We start from the raw sequence: 19,547 nt of genomic DNA, 5'->3' as shown, positions 1-19,547 counted from the left end.
AAAATTAAGTCAAATAAGTGAATTCTCATGTTACGTAAGCTGCTGAAAACTGTTAGCAGTTCGTAGTTCAGTTATGTTGTTAGGTTATTACTGCCAATTAATTACACAAAGTAATTTTTCTCATATAAATTCAAGGACACAAAAAACAAAAATGTGTTTTAATGAAGATTGTAGAATGATATTCACATAAATAAACTGAATTCTAATCTCCTAAATGTCTGTTTTTGTGCTCCTTTCTTAAAGCAGAACAGGCTTAGGACATGTATTGTAACTGGAAGCTGTTAAAAAACAATTGTTGATATTCATATTGAAAAAAGAATCTATCACTGAAAAATGCAGCCACCAGCAGCAGGATATGGGTGGTCTAACCAGCTACCAGATACCATGTTCCAAAACTCAGCTTGAGCTGGTCATTCTGCTTGACCAGTTTGACCAGCTTGAGTTGGTGTAGCTGGTTTCTCCAGGAGGGGAAAGTGAAAGTGTAACGGGGGTGGGTGCATTGGGGGGCGTTATAAACCCTCGTGTGAGGGCGAGACTTGGCCAGTGTCGGTTTGACTTGCTGCGAGTTTGTTCGCGTATTGCAGTCTTGAAACTCATACAAATATCCGAAGAACATTATAGGAATATCGTGAAGAAAACCTGTTAAAAAGTAAGTCTTAACTTTTTATTCGTTCATGTTTCACTTGTCAGTCTCGCTGTTTGTTCCGTGAAGAAATGCGTCTGTAAATGCGCTGACTTCTTGGGAGGTTCTTCCAAGTTTTAATGTTCTGAAGAAAAGACTATCGCCCATAACGGTTTTCTGCGAGTGTACTGTACTTCCGTTTGTATGACTGAAGTGTGAACTTTGAGTACTGACAAACTAAAACCACATTTACAAGCCACAGTTATTCTGTACTGATTTGTCCAGTATGCCTATACAGTACGTTGCATAGAGTAATCGAGGCTGATGCTTTTTTTTTTTTTTTTTTTTTTCATTAGAATCATTTCTTATGTTTTGGCAAGAAGCACGTTTAAAGCTGGATACTGGATAATTATAATTATTATTACTACTACTAAATAATAAAATGGCTATAAAATATACATTTACAAATTAAAAGCAAAGACAAGAAGTATTACTATTGTTATATTTAACTGTTACATACAAAGTAGTATTTTAGAAAAATAATGTTATAAATAAAAGAATAAATAATCACCACTGTAAAATTAAAAAAATGAGTATTTTAGATTTTTTTTTTAAAAAATGAAACAATATAATATTTTAAATTAAAACTGTAATGTGACAATTCTACTATTTATGGTTATTATTTATTCTTAATTTCTTCATTATCTTAATTTCTTCATTTTCAGATGTTAAACCATCAGACTTTTATTTTGATTTGGCATGTTATAATTAAGATCTATTCTGAGAGTCTAGACAAGACACATGGAAGCAGGAGCAAAAGCCTTATTTTGTTCTGTCTAGAAGAAACAGTTGAGGCATTAAAGAGCTCTCATTTGTGATTTCTCATTCCTAGAAAAATCAGTTTGTGCGTGCAGGGCTGTAGAGGTTGTGATGACACTTGTAGGAAACTTGGCGGCTCATTGGTTAAAGACAGAGAGTCTTTGAGTGTTTGCCCCTGTGAGAACCTTTAAACTGAAGGCGACTCATCAGGCCTTGTGAAAGTTCTCATGACATCAATCATGAATGCATATTTCCTAATTGAATTAAACATGTCAAATCAGATGTTATTTGCATTCACATTTGTCCTCTGGTCTGTCCTGTAAGTGTAGTATTCATGGCATACAGTCTGCAGGCTTCAGTGACTTATAGTCATCCAGAGCTGAATAGCACAGATTCTTGGTCTGAACACATTCACATGTACAGCTGCAGACTTATGAGCAGAACTGTGTGTCTTTGAATGTGTCATACTTAGGACATTTTTTAACTAAAAGGTAAATATAACCAAACATGTTAGCTGATGTGTTTAAAAGCAATCTACAGTAATTCAGAGGCTAAATCTTATGGAAGTCAGCTAAATGGGGTGAAATTGCTTACAACATATTTAAATGAGAGGATTACTGAACAGTAACATGCCTTGAGTAAAATTTGCCCCTCTTTATAGCTAAAGAGACTTAAACATGCTCCAAGTGTTTTTGGAGAAATCAACATAGAAGCACAAATGAGTCAATATAGTTTAGAGTATAGAGCTTTAAAATGAATACCAGATCTGTTTGAGTTTATATCGAAATCTTCGGATTTGTATTGTACCTCTGCAAATCTGAGCACTTGTTTGAGAGTCTCCGAAGTTTAAAAGTGAGATTATTGGGGTCTAAAGAGGAAAATCTGATGAGAACGATATTTAAAAAGTCTCAATTCCCTGTCCATTTAATCTCCTGCCTTTTGAGAAATAACTGCAGAGGCATGTCTGGTTTATGTTAAGATGAAAGGAATGCGTCTCACAAATGGAATTTGGGGTTTGTGAGAAAAGTCTTGAGAAAAAAGAAGAAAACAAGTTGAGGAGATGGAGGAGAGCACAAGGCCATTTGGAGGAAACACATGGTTCTCATTTTGACTGTTTATTCAGTGTCACTGGGACCGAATCCACATGCAACCTCAGCATTTCTGTTCCTTTTCATTCAGTCTTTTCTGTATCAAAGTGCTAGTGATCACTGATCATATGTGAATAATAATCACTAATGACAAACGTCTGTTTAAGTGTTTTTATAAAATAACAAATTCAAATTTTTTTACTGTCCTTCATTATGAATCTTCGTTTTTAAGTTAATTGTTTTAGTAATGTTTATTTTAATAATATTACTATTAATTTTACTATTAATTAATATTACTGTATATTAATATTACTATTAATTAATATTATATAATGGTGCTGTATTATTTTTCTCTCCGATGTTCAGTTTAATTTATTTGAAACCTGTCTAGGGCCTGCAGATGCAGTCTAGCATGTTTTCTTATCTCTATGTAAAATGCATCTTTTAGTTTTGTGCTAAAATCATGTTTTATACTGTTTCTGAACAAATAAGTAAAGAAATAAATATTCGACAACTGTATACACTATGCAATGATTAACTTCTCTTAGGGTAGTATGCAACGTTGTTGAGTTGAGTTGCATCCAGTTACCATCATAAAAACATTTATTTTGAAATTTTATTGAACAAATTTTGTGTAATAAGTCTTGTTTTATGCGAATGATCATGTCTTGATGAATGAGAACATATCAAATAAACATAAACACATTTTCTTTTATAATGGCTTGCATTTATTAAGTTCTTCGTTTAATAAAATTAGTGCATTATGATCTTATAGAGTGTCATTGATACTGAATGCATTTATATGATTTGCATGCAAACTAAAAAAGTCTGTTTCACCTTTACAAAGAGTTACAAAGAGAACGTAAACCAGGCAAAATTTCACACCTTAACTGCTCTCAAGCCACACTTATATCTAGCTACCCATAACTTGTTTTATTCCGTTTTAGAGCTAAGAATATTTATCTTGCAGATGCATTATACAAATGCCAGATATTTCTTGTGATGAAACAACCATAGTCTTAGTTATTCTCTTTGTGTTTGCTTCAGCAATTAATCATTATCAACAAATTCATTGCTAAACATTTATTGTCTGCGAGCTGATTCCAAGTCTTTACATTATTTTCCATCTTATTATTTTGTATGATGTTTTCCAGGATGCCAGGAGAAAGACTATCAATCCGAGATAACGCCGCTGTTGGCCGTTTCCATGGTGTTTCTGCCAGCAATGGCCAGGCCGTGCCAGAGAGACACACCGAGTCCAAAACGAAGAAAGAAGAGAGCGGATGCCGCTGCTGGTTTCAGAAAGCTTGTCCGTGTTGCTTCCGGAGACAGAGCAGCTCGTATGATGTGAGCGGTGACGTGGATGGTGTGGCTGCCGGGGATGGAGAGAAAGAAGAACCGACTCCGCTGACTCCCACCGGAGATACAGAGCTGGACGGTGAGGAGCTCGGTCTGATTACTTACATTAGATTTGAGACTTCTTTTCATACATTTCAGTGCAAGTTCCTCAAACTCAATCTTTTTCTTCTTCTCTCCCTCTTTCTCATCAGAGTTGACTCTAGCAGTGCGTTCTGTGGATCTGCTCAGTCGGAAATCCGATCGGAACAAGACGGAGCATCACACGGATCAATACAACAGCGACCAGCTCATCATCCGCAGAGGCCAGACTTTTCAAATAGAGCTCGACCTCTCACGACCTTTCAACCCAAACACAGATAAACTTCACCTGGAAATGAAGACAGGTGAGCGTGAAGTTAAATCTCAGGAACTATATGGTCAGATTTGACGAATACATGCTTTTAGTGTTAGTGTTTAAACATGCAGTGAAATCCTCAAGTATTCAGAGGGTATTTATACACCGGTATAAATCTAGACTTTTTCAGTTGTTTATAACAAATAAATATTTCTAAAAATCATTATACATATTTCAACTATATGTATGTATTTATTTATTTAACTTATTTGTCTTTGACTCTTTTTGATTGAAATATAAAATGATTAACAAAAAGAAAAAAAACTATTCATGCTTTCCAAACAACTGAAAAGAAAACAAAGAAATATAGTCAGAGAGTGCAGGAATGCATTTTTGTGTTACCTTTTCAAATGTTATGACATTTATTGTTTAAATGTAGCTGAAATGCTTAAATATCTTATATTTTAAATATAGGAATAGAATATAAAATAAATTAAGAAAAGAATGTAACATTTAAAAACATCAATAAACAGCAAATTTCCATTGTGAGAACGTACCCCATATAATGTGTTAAAATGTCCCATTTTAGTGTCCTGTACCATATATTTTGCCTGGGCAAAAATGTTATTTAAAGTAAAAAGTGTGAAAACTAGACCCATTCCCCCATACACGTGCATGCTCGTGAACAAAACTAGTATATGTTGTTATTAATAAATACAGTCTTTCTTTCTACTGTTTCTGTTGACTGTGTTTTATAATTGTTAGTGTTAGACTGGCAAACACAATGGAAATGCTCATCCTGTGATAAGGGCATAAATGCATGTGTTTGAAATTTCTCTGCCAGTGATAGAGAAAGAAAGTGAGGGAGATATAAGAAGGAATTCATCCCTGAAGCAATACAAACCACTTCACACTGATACAAGATAACTCAACTGTTCAAACTAACTGATGTGGTTAGATTCACAACACATCTTACCACAGTAAACAGTATACATACACATACACAGTGTGTGTTCCATGTGTTCTATAGATATGTAAGTGTGCGTACAGTATACTGTTTATTGTATGTTTTTATGCCAGTATCAAATATGAAATTTCTGTCCAGGAAATCTGTACAGACAATAAAGTAAAGTAAAGTAAAGTAAAGCACCTCCATATTTCAGATTGAAACAGGATGTTCAACCCAAAAACCAGGAATTTATCGGATCATGAAAGTAACGTTTCATTAAAAAGCAACTTGACTTTTTCTTCTTTAGTCATGTGTACTGATTTTCTTAGACAGCTGTTTTCACGTTTCATTTATTTTTATTTACTTTGAGCCTATACTTTTATATTTATTTACTTTGAGTTTATTTAGTTTTAGTTACATTAGTATTCAAATTAAATTCTGAAAATTAAAATAATATAATATTTTATTTTAAAATAATATAAGATAACTGAAACTGAACTGATCTGAACTGATCTGAACTGAACTGAACTGAACTGATCTAAACTAAACTAAACTAAACTAAACTAAACTAAACTAAACTAAACTAAACTAAACTAAACTAAACTAAACTAAACTAAACTAAACTAAACTGAAACTATAATAACCCTGATTTCAGCACAGTTGTGTCTGGAAATTATTTGGCTGGAATCCTCCCTTGTGCAATAATTTATCAGGAGTTTCGAAACCTGGAACCAAATTCGTCACATTCTTCTGAAGGCCAGTTGAGCCTCTTCTTAAACCATATGTTTGATGTCATCATTCAGGGCCGCTCCCGCAGGTGTCGAAGAGGACACACATCATCATACCGCTGGTGGACGAGCTCCAGGATGAAAGCTGGGAGGCCAAGATCGTGGAGCAGAATGTCAACAGGGTCAGGCTGTCTGTCAACTCCCCCATCACTGCTGTTATTGGGAAGTACAAGCTGACCATCACAACACAATATCTGAAGACGGGCGAAACTACAACGCATGACCACGACAAAGACATTTACATGCTCTTCAATCCCTGGTGTGAAGGTAAGACTAATAGAGTTCCAGCATACTTCAAAGGATACTTCACCCAAAAATGAAAATTTGCTGAAAATGTACTCATCCTGAGGCAATCCCAGATGTAGATGAGTTTGTTTCTTCATCAGATTTGGAGAAACTTAGCATCACATCTCTTGCTCACCAATGGATCCTCTGCAGTGAATGGGTGCCGTCAGAATGAGAGTCCTAACAGCTGATAAAAATATCACAGTAATCCATACCACTCCAGTCCAACAATTAATGACTTTAATGAAAAGCTGAGTGTTTGTAAGAAACTAATCGATCAAGATGTTTCATCTTCAAACTAATGCTAAAATATAAGCTATATGAACTCTCATTCTGATGGCACCCAGAGGATCCATTGATTAAATAAAAATTGAAATCTACATATGCAAATAGATAAAGTGTAATAAAATAAACACTTAAATGTTTATTTCAGATGTTCTCTTTCCACTAGTTTGAAAGGTGCAAGTTATGGAAATCACATTACCTTAAGAAGATATTTTATGCTCTTTTTGTTTTTTGCCAAAGTTTCCGGTTTCATCAGCACAGAGATTGCAACATGTTAATGAATCATATTATGCCACATTTCGGAATGCAGTGATGTATGAAATCAAGTTTGCGTAGATAGAAGATGACTCTACACTTTCCTTTTAACTGATCTCGTTCATTGACAAGAAGCCAACGCACACCTCTACTGAAGCACATCTCTGATATATTCAGCCTAAAGTATTGCACAGGCAACTGTTAATGCTTAATAACATGAAGGTGCAAGTTTCCATTTGCAGCCCAGTGACTTACATCAGTCTTCAGGCGGAATGAACGTAATCTTGTAATCCATTTGTGTTCCAGCAGCTGCTTGGCTTTGCTGTAGTTACTGGCTGTAACTCGTAACTAATCTTGCCCTTACAAGACCGCTTGATTTTATTTTACGTCATCTCTGTCAAGCAGGAATCAGTTTTGGAGATTAGATGATGGTTGTTATGGCCACCTCACTTTTTTTCCTTTGGCAAATGTTTGTTTTGATAATAGATTCTTGAATTCTGGCAAAAAGTGTATTTATACAGACTTTTTAATGACTTTTTAGTTTTAGAGGCAGTATAAATGCAGTCCAATATGAAGTCTTTCCTATATCTTTTAAACAACAATGCTAAATAACAAATTTATTCGTATGGTTTTATAAAATAATACTTTCAAAACAGAATAATCTATAACTACAAAATGTTATTTGGCTGACCAGTTAGTAACTTGATGCTTTGAGTCCAGCTGTGAGCTCATAAGAGTAATTAATTCAGTAATCGGTTGGACTGATTTGATTGAAAATAACCTGTTCATATGAGTCATTTGTTCAAGAATCAGACTAAACTGGTTGTGCTGTATGGTTTTGATTGAGCTGGGTCATATTTGTAGTTTATTCGAGAATCAGATTCAGTTGTGCTGTTTGTTCATAAAAGATTCATTATTCAGGAATCAGACTAAACCAGCTGTGCTTCACGGATTTGATTCACTAAAAAGAACCTGCTCATAAGAGTCATTCGTTCTGTACGGTTTTGATTCTCTTAAAAGAACTGCCTCACAATAGACTGTGATCACTGTCTGTTTCATGATGTAGACTCATTACGGTGTTGCATCTGATAAGAATCATGAACTAGATAAAACAATGCAATAATCAGTCAAACAATAGAAATGTCAAAATAAATCAATTATGAATAATACATAATATATATTATTATGTTATATAAAAATAATCAAAATGAGTAAGGAGAACTTATTTAATGCATATAATATTAAAAGAACATACATTTTAAACTTTTTTAACTTTAGCTTTAAACTATCAGACTAAAAAGGACTCAAACACTTTGAATCAATGCAGAAGCTTTAGTTTTTGCCCTCCTTCCCGCACTGAATGCCAGAGATGTTTTGTAAGGAAAGAGAGAGGTCTGCCAAATCAGCTTTCGCTCCAAGCACTGTAAACCTTTTCTCTCTGCTTTTTTTCCTGATGTTTCTTTTACAGCTCCACCTCATCTGGAGATTCACATGTCAAATATATCCTCCCTCTCCTTCTCTCTTTCTCTCCCTTCTTGGCCCCTCGTATACTCCAGGCCCCTTCCTTTCATTCTTTGCTTTCTTTCAGCCTATTTTGTTTTATAACACTTAATTTTTATGCTCTGTGCTTTTGTTGAAAGCTGCTGGCTCGTTCCTGTTCTGCAGAACATTGTAAACTCTAACTTTGCATGAATGTGTTTTCATTTAAAGACGTCTTTCAATAACAGGGTGTAGCTGACTTCAACTTGACATAACTTGATTATTTACTCAATGGCAATAAAATTTAAAGAATGCTTAAGCAGATTAAAATAAAGATGTAAAGTTAAGCATTGCTCAGTGGATGTAAATTTGTTAATTGGTATCTTTTTTTACAGATTTCTGTAACTTTATCAAATTTATCCCTAATATTTACTAATGCTTATTCAGTTTTCCCTTCTAAAATGATGGAGAATAATGACATTAGGAACTAGCTTTTATTAATTAAGGTGATTTTACAAAAAGATTAACTGAAAAAAATAATAATAATAATAAATTAAGAAAATGTGTTCCCAAGAAAACGTTTATTTTGATGAAAAAATTAAGAAACACCTGGAATTTTATAATTATTTTCAGATTTCATTTTAATTTTAGTAATTTTGTTAAATTGTTTACCTTAAGTAATTTTTCAGTAATTTTTCAAATATTTTATTTATTACTATATATATTTTTTTTATTTAATTATTTTTATTTATTATTTTTTATCTTGCAATTTCAGGGAAACATTCTACACCATTTTTTTGTCTGTGTACTAAACTTATACAACATTTAATTTTTTATTTTTGTATTTTTTTTTTACATTAAGTTGAATTTTTTCATCTAATATTTATATTTAATTTAATTTCATCTTTATTTCAATTAAGTAAATGATTTTTAACAGCTTTAGTTTTAAATTGCAATACTGTTTCAGAAATGGGAAAATTTTGACCTATGTTCATTTAATTGTAATATTAGGAAACTAATATGATTACATCAAAAAAAAAAAAAAAATCATTTCCAGTATATAAAGTCCCCTACATAAACTATAGTATGTATGAGCCTGCTGTGTTTTTCTGTCTCAATGCTTCGCTCTTTCTGGCCTCTTTCCATTACACTTTCTCTTGCATGAGTCACTTTTCCATTCATTTTGTAATCTTTTCAGTCGTCTAGTATCTCCTCTAGTCATTTCCGTTACATTTATAGTGCCTCCTTTTTCTCCCTTTTCCCGTTTGATCGCACCACCCCTCTGGTTCAGACAATAACGCCCAGAACATTCGATGAAAACAGAACACAGCAGATTCCAGACGCCCTGCTGTGGCTCACATTGATGACATCACTCTATAACACTGATTTCTTTTAAAATGACCAAACCACCGTATCAAATCCTGAAACTGTCTGCTCATGGTCCCTCATAACTCTCTCTCTCTCTCTCTTCAGATGACATGGTGTACATGGAGGGGGAGAAAGAGCTGAAGGAGTACGTTTTAAATGACACTGGAAGAATCTACTATGGCACTGAGAAGCAGATTGGAGCTCGTACGTGGAACTTCGGCCAGGTGCGAAGATAAATAAGGCACTAAGAATAAAAAAGAATAAAGCACTTTCTGGGAAAAACATGCTACTGACAAATCCTTGTGAGAAGGATTACCTTATACAAAAAAGAACACCTTGTATGTGGAAAACAAGGAACTGATACACAGATATAAAACTTAATGTTTTACCACAACTACCAGTGAACTGATCATTTAACAGCCATATATTTTACCTGCCATGGAACCGTATTTTGCATTATTTTTAAAAAAAGGATTTTAAAGATTTTTTTATGAAAGAAAATGTAATGATTTAGTAATTTTTCTGTATCTACACCATATACTTATATTGGTCAGTGTTATTTTCGTATTGTTTTTACTTTACATTTAGTAATTTTGTTATGTGCTTTTTTCATTTGAATTTAATAATAATGTTTATTTTTTTTTTATAATTTTTATCAAATGTTTTAGTAATTTTAGTATTTCAACTTAAACTTATGTATTTCAACCAGTTGGCAATGGAACATTTCAAATTTTTCGTTTCTGATTTTAGTTTTTCAAGAAATATTTACTTTTTATTTCAGTTTCATTTCAATTACCAAAAACAATATTTAATAGTTTTAGTTTTGCAACAATAATACTGTTTAGATTTTTTGGAAAACACCACATGCTGATTTTGATTTCTCATTTGTAAGTCGCTTAGGATAAAAACCTCTGCTAAATGACTTAATGTAAATGTATACATTTTTGAACTTATTTTCACAAGAACTGCCCACTTAGACAGGAAAAGACATGAAAAAACACCAAACCACAGTTCATTTTATTTATATGTGGAGTTTACGGTAAATCTGACATCAATTATCCCATAATTGTAGACTGGCTTGGAAAAAACCATGTGATTACTGTGCTTACAAAATAGCAAAAATATGTGGCAACTTTGCAACCAGAATTTGTTTATTAACAAAGCCAATTTTAGACCATGCTTAGACTTGAGATTTTACCTAATTGTCTTTCTCTCTCTCGTCCATCAAGTTTGATGAAGGAATTCTGGAGGCCTGTCTGTTTGTGCTGGATAATAGCGAGGTTCCTCCCTCGGGTAGAGGAGATCCTGTCAATGTGGTCCGAGTCGTTTCTGCCATGGTGAGTGCCGCCACATCCAGCAATACTGCAGGAACAGATCTGTAAAGAGTGCCAGATTACACTGCTACTCTTTACATGTCGTGACCTCAGAACCCTTTATTTATTCAGAATTTATCTGATTGTCTGTTCTAGATCAATTCCCCGGATGACCTTGGTGTTCTGGAGGGAAACTGGTCTGGGAATTATGCGGGTGGGACGTCTCCCACGGCCTGGAGTGGAAGTGTTGAAATCCTCAGGCAGTACCACAGAGAAGGAGGAAAGCCCGTCAAATACGGCCAGTGCTGGGTATTTTCTGGGGTCACAACCACAGGTGTGTGTGAGCAGATAACAGCCTCTGTTTGCCATTGTTTACGGCAGGAAAGCTTAGGGTTAGTGATTCAGGATTCCAGCTGTATGCATATACACTCTAGAAAATAGAGGTTCTTTATTGGCATTGATGGTTCCATGCAGAACCTTTAACATCCATAGAATCTCTCCATTCTTTATAGTGGAAAGAGGTTCTTTAGATTTTTAAATGTTCTTCACACTGCCACAAATGGGTTTTTTTTTTAAGAATTTTTCACTGAAAGGTTCTTTGAGGATCCAAAAATGGTTCTTGTTCAAGATTTTTGGAACTTTTATTTTTAGGAGTCTAACATTAAAGCTTTAACTGTGAAAAAAAAAAAAAAAAACACAGATAAGTACTGTACATATCTAGCGTTTCAAAATGCTGTTCTCTGAAGGCGCATCAGCTAATCCGATATCAGCAATCCCAAACACAAAAGAGAGCGATTGTGATAAAATAAAAGAAAAGAAATAAAAACACTTACTCAAAATTAAATTTATTCTGTAAAAATAACAAAAGTTTAGTGAAAATTCAGTGGGAAGAAATAATAATGTGTAGGCAAAATTAAATGTATTAATCTTAAAGTCAAAATGTGCATTATCTTTGTAGAATAAAAGCTTTAATTTCTTCGAAAAGCCCAAAAATTTGAACAGTAATGTAAATTATTATATTGAATATTTACAAAAATGGCTAAACTCATGCTCTCTTTCTCTATCTGTCCCAGTATTGAGATGTTTAGGTATTCCTACCCGTTCCGTAACTAATTTCCAGTCTGCCCATGATACGGATGTGTCCTTGACAACAGATGTGTATTTTGATGAGAATATGGAACCAATCCATCATCTCAACTCGGACTCTGTATGGTGAGGATTTGTGAATTTTCATGGAATAATTTTATTGAAATAAGTCCTGCTGTTGTACTGGTATATCATTAGCATGATTTCCTCTCTTTTGCAGGAACTTCCATGTGTGGAACGACTGCTGGATGGCCCGTCCGGATCTGCCTGCTGGTTTGGGTGGCTGGCAGGCTGTGGATTCCACACCCCAGGAGACCAGTCATGGGACGTTCCGCTGCGGCCCGGCGTCACTGGCTGCTATCCGCACCGGACAGGTCTACCTTAAATTCGACACGCCTTTCGTCTTCGCTGAGGTGAGTCCAGACACGTCAAATGATCATTATATAAACAGCCATAGAAGAAGCATTCACATTCTTTCTGTCTAGAAAAGTGCATGTTAGATTAATCAAATTTTAATGCACATTCAATGATAATTACTTTAGAAATGAGTACCAGGTTTTTTTAACCATTATATTTTTTTCTGGAATATAAGCCACTTGTTTTTTTTTTTTTATAAAATGAAACATACTGCAATTTATTTTCCAAAGCGACTGATATTCAAATCTGTTATTAATATAAGAAATAAATTTAGACTTGGTATTTATAACAAATGAATACCACTATGTGTTTTTTTTTTTTTTCTGTAATTCCTGTTCTGTTCTGAATATAGTTACATTTAAGGGAATTTTTATGTAGTAAGAATTTAAATCCATATTTATAGTGTTATAATATTTGTAAATGTTTAGTTTTAGGTTTATTTACAGCAGTTTTACATTATTTCTGAAATTTGACATGCAAATTTGACACATTGTGACTTATTTTCATGTGCAAAAATATAATTAAAAAATCATAAATTTATACACAATTAATCTTGCAAAATTCATTTCTTTTCATTTCATTACTTTATAATTAAAAAAAAAATTGTTTTTTTTTTGCATTAGAATATGATAACTTGCCCTTGCTAATTTATTCAAAACCTTCCTTTTCGGATGATTTCACCATATTTTAGTATTTATTATACATTTCTTATATGATAAATATTATATTTGAGTATTATTTATATACTACTATTATAATATTTATTAATATTTTAGATAAGCTTTCATTCTTATGTTCTATTTTTAGTCATGTAGGTTTTATTTCAGTTTTAGTATTTTTTGTACTGCAACTTAAACTTGCTTCATTTCAGTTAGCTGAGGGGACAACATTAAGGTTGCTTTATTATTAATCTAATATTGTATTTATATTTTATTATATTTCAGCTTTATTTGATGACCCAAAATGATTTTTAATAGTATGAGGTAAAATTAACAACACTGGGCATCATCTGTTCTTATGTTTTTTATTCGTAATGGATAGAATCACCTTGCTCTCATGCTTCTCATTAAATGTGCTGTTTTACTCGGAGTACTTCACAGTGCAGAAGTTAAAAGACGTGTGGATGCTGTTAAATGTGAATGTGCTACAGAACAGGCCGGTCCTGACGTGCTGGCATTCCTTGTTAATATTTTCTTTATACCCTCTGCAAGATCCAGTTTGAAACCTGTATTTATCTAGACAGTCTTGTCTCTTTAAGGAGTTTCTGCTGAAACCTTGTGCTTTTTCTGCTGCAGGTGAACAGTGATAAGATCTACTGGCAGAGGAACCTGGATGGCACCTTCAGTCAGATCCACAGTGAGAAGAAAGCAGTCGGCCACTGCATCAGCACTAAAGCTGTGGGCTCAGACGAGCGTGTCGACATCACAAACCTTTACAAATATCCTGAAGGTGAGAAACACACATAAAACATCAATCTCAGTGTCTCGTTTTGCCTGTACCAACCTGAAACACAGGAAACATAGACTACAGCTGTCAAAGAAGAGGCCCTGAGCAAATATTGCATAATACAACAGGACCAATATGTACATGATGATGAAATCACATGCTATTAAAATGATAAAAACACTCACAATGATGAAATGATGAATCTCACAAAAACTGTGAAGAAATGTCATATTACTACTAAAGACATTTGATTTTGCATAAAGATTTTTTTTTTTTTTTTCATAAAAAATAAAGCATCCAACTTTGGATTACTACTGTAAACACACATATAATACTTATTTATTAATTTATATACACTACTGTAAATGTTTTACATTATTTGTTACAATAAATTTGTCTTATTATTATTATTATTATTATTAGTCTATATTATTTATATTAAATTACATTTAAAAATAAAACAGAATTTTTTATATATATGATATAGATCAATACATCTATATACATAATATATTAATGCATATTTATGTTGCACGTATGTTCATATAAATGATAATATAAATAAATATATTTTGTACTGTAAATTAATTACTATAAAATATGAAATGTTATTTTAATTATTTTAAATATATATATTGTAATTATAATAAAAATATAATACATAAAATTGAAATATAAAATAAATAAAAACTATTTAAAAATAATAATTAAAAAATTATTTACAATATTTTCTTACATATATGTTCATACATTTTTTCATATGAATATTTTTTAATGTATTATTTGTAATATTTTTTTATTTTAATATACATTAAAATACTTAAATTATTATTTATCAGCAAATAGAAAAAAAAAACATTTATTTTATTTTATTTAGAAAAATATATATATATTTTTCTATTTGATTTTTAGGGAGCAATATAACGTTTCTTTGTGAGGTTCATACAATCAGGAGTTAAATTCATGTTCTTAGTCGATGCTGTCTTACCAGAGCAACACCGAGCAGAAATGATGGCTAATGCCAGGACAGAGGCAGCCAAGAGCACACAGTACCCATTTAAACCGGCGATAAATGGCTTAACATTCCTCTGCCGTAATCACTCAGCCTTTTCACCAAAATACCTGTCATTATCTCCAAATGGGTAGTTTAAACTTCACAGTGTTCCACCCACAGGAAACAATATCAGCATTGTCTCAGTTACTCAGCTACACAAAATATAAACAAATAAGACAGTAGACTTAAAGGGACAGATCACCCAAATCTCAAAATTCTTTACTCACCCTCAACTTGTTCCAAACCTGTATGAGTTTCTTTATTCTGCTCAAAACAAAAGAAAACATTATAAAAAATGTAGGATACCTACAGTATAATTCACTTATTAAATCTGTCATATCAGGCTCGGAAGAGGAGCGTATCGCTGTGGAAACCGCCTGTCGCTATGGCTCTAAGCCCGACGTCTACTCCAGTCCCATTGCTGAGGATGTGCGGGTGGAGGTGAGGATGGAGGGAGAAGGTCCACGCATGGGAGGAGACGCTCAGCTGAAGATCGTGGTGAAGAACAACAGCTCTCAGCCGCGCAGAACCACCCTCCACAGCCAGGTGGCGGTCATGTACTACACCGGCGTGCTGAAGGACACCGTCAAGAAGGACACGCTTAATGTGGAGCTGAACCCACAGGAAGGTGAGCTTGGGTTTGTTCGGACTGACATACTAGCATACTACTCACACTACTGTAAAAGTGTGCATACTGTGGGCAGTATACCATACAGGCTTTCCTTGCAGGGGAAAAAAATATGAATGATTGCGACTTTTTATCTCACAATGTTTTCTCTGAATTTTGACTTTATCTCTCAGAATTCTCTCAGAATTATTATTTATTTTTTATTCTTAGAATTATGTTTACATCTTTCAACTTTGACTTTTTTCCCTCAGAATTCTAAGTTCATATCTTGCAGTTTTTACTTTTTTTCTCACAATTGCAGGTTATAAACTCATATTTGAGACTTTACATCATGCAGTTTTTACCTTTTTCTCAGTTCTGAGTTTTTCATCTCACAAGTCTGACTTTTTTATTATAAATAAACAAATAAGAAAAAGAAAAATTACTATAGAGAAAACTTTTTTTAGTTATTTAATTTAATTTATAAAAAACAACTTTTCTATTTTAATTTTAGTGAGCAATATAACATCTAACATATTTTCACATATGAATAAAGACAAATAAAATACACACGCATTTATTTATTATTATTATTATTTAGTCTTTTTTGTACTTACATCACATTAAACACATTAATTTCTGAAATAACTTGATGCAGTTTGCTGAATTAAGCATGCAAGGTTAATAAGCTTTTTTTTTACAAACTTTTATTGCTGCATACTGTATACTTGTATTTTTTATTATGACATTATTTTCATGAAAATTATAAATTGAATGTAAATTATTTCTTAAAAATAAAAAAATAAAAACATAACTTTTATCTATTTATCTATTACTTTATATCTATTTTACATCTATATATATATATATATATATATATATATATATATATATATATATATATATATATATATATATATATATATATATATATATATATATATATATATATATATCTATTTATCTATAACTTTATATCTATTTTACATCTTTTAGAAAATAACTAAAATTCGTATTACTACCGTAAATATACATGCATACATACATACATTATATTATGGATATTTATATCCAAAACATGTTGATTTAATATAAATGATAAATAAACAAAGAAAACAATTATTACGATTTTATTAATTAATTAATTTACCACACACAAAGTATAAAAATTAGAAAGTGAGCAACCAAAGCTCATAAGCATTGCTGATGATCTCTTTGTGTCTATTTTACGTCCTTCAGAGAAGATCCTTGAATGGGTGCTGCCATACACGCAGTATCAGAATCAGCTGGTGGACCAGGCCGCGCTCATGATGACTCTGTCTGGACGAGTCAGTGAGACCCAGCAGGTTTTGGCCAATCAGACCAGCTTTAGGCTCCGAACACCTGATCTCAACATTGAGGTGAGACCTCCAGAACCCTCAGCTGCTTTTTCCCACTGTGCAGTTCATTTGACAACAATACTGGTTTTGCTGAATGTTTTGCTCCATGTCAAAACAGAGAGGGTTTGTAAATTCTAAATTTCTTGTTGTAGCCTATCGGAGAGGCATATGTGGGCAAGGAGATGTCCGCGAAGATCACATTCACAAATCCTCTGCCCTGTACTCTGCGTAATGTGGTTATCCGGGTGGAAGGACTGGGGCTGAGAGACCTCCATCCCATCAAAGTCGGGTAAGAGCCTCACAGTCATCCTGATCGGAATGTGTGCAGGATTCCTCTCAGAATTCTACCATTTGGAAACAATGCTGATGGGAATTTCTAACATAATCAATACACAACATAAAATCTAGATCCCAAAGCACAAAGTTCCCAACAGGACTCTTATGATTATGGACCTGATAAAATTGCCCTGTAGTATATTTTTATAGAAAATTATTTCAAACTGCTAAAGCGCACTCTATTATTTCCCTTTTTCAATACAATGCAAGCAGAGTTGTGTTGAATGTTAAACAATATCTAATAGGAAAATAATCAAATAAATAGTTGGTTGATTTCTACAAAATTACCCATTCAATATGGGACTAAATTGTGGTTAAAATTAAGATAGGATCCACTGTTAATTTAAATGAAGCTGAAATAAAATAAAATGTAAAAATTAGATGAAAAACTTAATATTCAAAAGCTTAAATTGAAATTAATCGTAAATGACAAAAGTTGCTATGGTGACAAACTGATATAAAAAAGTTGAAGCTGAAGTACTAAAATTATTAAAAATAAAACTAAATTATACACACACACATATATACACACACACACACACACACACACACACACACACACACACACACACACACACACACATATACACACACACACACACATATATAAACTAATAATACAAAACAAAAACTAATAAAACTGTCAAAATTAAAGTTACTAAAATATTAATTTAAATCTAAATGAAAAATTAATACATAAAAATAAATCCTAATTTTAAATATTAATAAATACTGTAATACTTTACTAATAGATTCAAACAACTATAATATAATACATATTATAATATAGCACTGATCTGTACACAATTTAGTTTCTCTGCTCTTGCTCTTAAAATGACTAAAAGTGGCAAATAAAAATTTGATCTTGAATTTATTTATTTTTTACAAAAAACACATTACAGAATTACAAAATTTTAAATGAGAAATCAAAATAAAAGCTAATTCTAAATATGAATAAATACTATAATAGTGTACTATAATAATTGTAAAAACTAATCATAGTACATGAGAATGATCCTGTACACAGTTCAGTTCACTGCTCTTCACGACTCTTTGAAGTTGCTTTTTTATTGTATTGTGAATGTTGCATTAATCTCTCTCTTCCATGTCTTCTCATTCTCTGTTTTCTCAGTGATGTGAGCAAACATGCCAACGTGACGGTGACGGAGCACTTCGTCCCTACGATAGCAGGCAAGAGGAAGCTGGTGGCGTCCCTGGACTGCAGACAGCTGACGCAGGTGCACGGCGTGGCCGACATTGATGTTCAGGAGAGCCAGTGAATTCAGTCAGACACTATTAGCATTATCAGTATCTGCACATATAAGTAGTTTACATTGAGCCATATGGTTATTTCTACAGTCAGACATCTTCTGAAAGAAAAATTTCAAAAAGAAATTTCACATCCAATCGTTCCTACTGTATGCCCCTAATTTGAAGTTTGTTTTTATTTCATTTTAGACATTATTTAAAACACACAATCACTCCTACTTAATGCCCATAAGCAATCACATAAATTAACTTGAACAAATATTTTATTTAAACAACTAAAAAAGTAAGCTGATATATTAACGTGTATTCATATTTTATTTAATGACTGATAATCTAAAATATATATATTTTATTGTGAATAATCACAGCTCATGCATTTCATTTCTACGCACCTGTAGTGCCTTATATTGCATACTGTTCGCAATGATGACTATTATGGACTCATTTAATGTCCCTTCGAGTAAATTATTAATATAAATAATGATTTCATATCGAGCTGCATTGGTTGGATGCATAATTCTGTTGTATCCTCACATAATTTTGCTATTACAAAGACTGCAAACCTTCAACTAAGACACTTTATTGCATAAATATAAAAGTAGTTTATGTTTGTTTGTATTGTTTTTATAATGTATTTCTTTTTTTTTTCTTAAAAAAAAAACATTTTATTAACACCATTCTGTTTTCTGTGGTAGTTTTTTTGAAGATGTTTCTTTCGTCTGCTTGACTAGACGAGAATTGTGTGTTTGATTTGGAGTGTTAGATGAAGTAAAAAGAAAACTCCCTTGTGTTGTTTGGATTGGAACAAATGTCATCTGTGATGAGATGAACCTGTTGAAGAGGTTTATTGAACAATCTGCTCACACCAATCAGCTGTGCCTCAATTAAGAGTGTTGCTGCATTTCAAACTGTTTAACACAAATTCATTCATTCATGGATAACACAGTGTTGAGTATATATAAATAATATATTTATCCACAAATCACACCCCCTCTAAACATTTCACAAC

At 32.7% G+C, this 19,547-nt stretch overlaps 1 protein-coding gene across 2 annotated transcripts; it reads left to right on the top strand.

Annotated features, from left to right (window-relative positions):
- Positions 1 to 493: 493 nt before the first annotated feature.
- LOC109108437 (protein-glutamine gamma-glutamyltransferase K-like) lies at positions 494 to 18,660 on the top strand. 2 transcript variants are annotated; one of them, XM_042719040.1, is made up of 14 exons: positions 494 to 653; positions 3,684 to 3,967; positions 4,080 to 4,271; positions 5,975 to 6,226; positions 9,737 to 9,855; positions 10,861 to 10,968; positions 11,101 to 11,278; positions 12,018 to 12,156; positions 12,251 to 12,443; positions 13,743 to 13,896; positions 15,291 to 15,575; positions 16,794 to 16,954; positions 17,086 to 17,222; positions 18,402 to 18,660. In XM_042719040.1, exons 2-14 carry the CDS (start codon positions 3,685 to 3,687, stop codon positions 18,547 to 18,549), a joined length of 2,349 nt encoding a protein of 782 aa, XP_042574974.1. In that variant the 5' UTR covers positions 494 to 653; position 3,684; the 3' UTR covers positions 18,550 to 18,660. The 2 variants fall into 2 exon arrangements, with proteins under 2 accessions (XP_042574974.1, XP_042574975.1); XM_042719041.1 differs by having other exon boundaries at positions 505 to 649.
- Positions 18,661 to 19,547: the final 887 nt, after the last annotated feature.

The sequence above is a fragment of the Cyprinus carpio genome, chromosome B2 (assembly GCF_018340385.1).
Source record: "Cyprinus carpio isolate SPL01 chromosome B2, ASM1834038v1, whole genome shotgun sequence".
Taxonomy (NCBI): Eukaryota; Metazoa; Chordata; class Actinopteri; order Cypriniformes; family Cyprinidae; genus Cyprinus; species Cyprinus carpio.
Note: the sequence above shows the minus strand (reverse complement) of the source record. Positions and strands in the feature narration are given on the sequence as shown.

Coding starts and splice junctions, on each gene's coding strand:
- LOC109108437 (XM_042719040.1), top strand. CDS start 3,685: ATGCCAGGAGAAAGACTATCAATCCGAGATAACGCCGCTGTTGGCCGT. Junction 9,856..10,860: donor GTACGTGGAACTTCGGCCAG/GTGCGAAGATAA, acceptor TCGTCCATCAAG/TTTGATGAAGGAATTCTGGA. Junction 11,279..12,017: donor TTCTGGGGTCACAACCACAG/GTGTGTGTGAGC, acceptor TATCTGTCCCAG/TATTGAGATGTTTAGGTATT.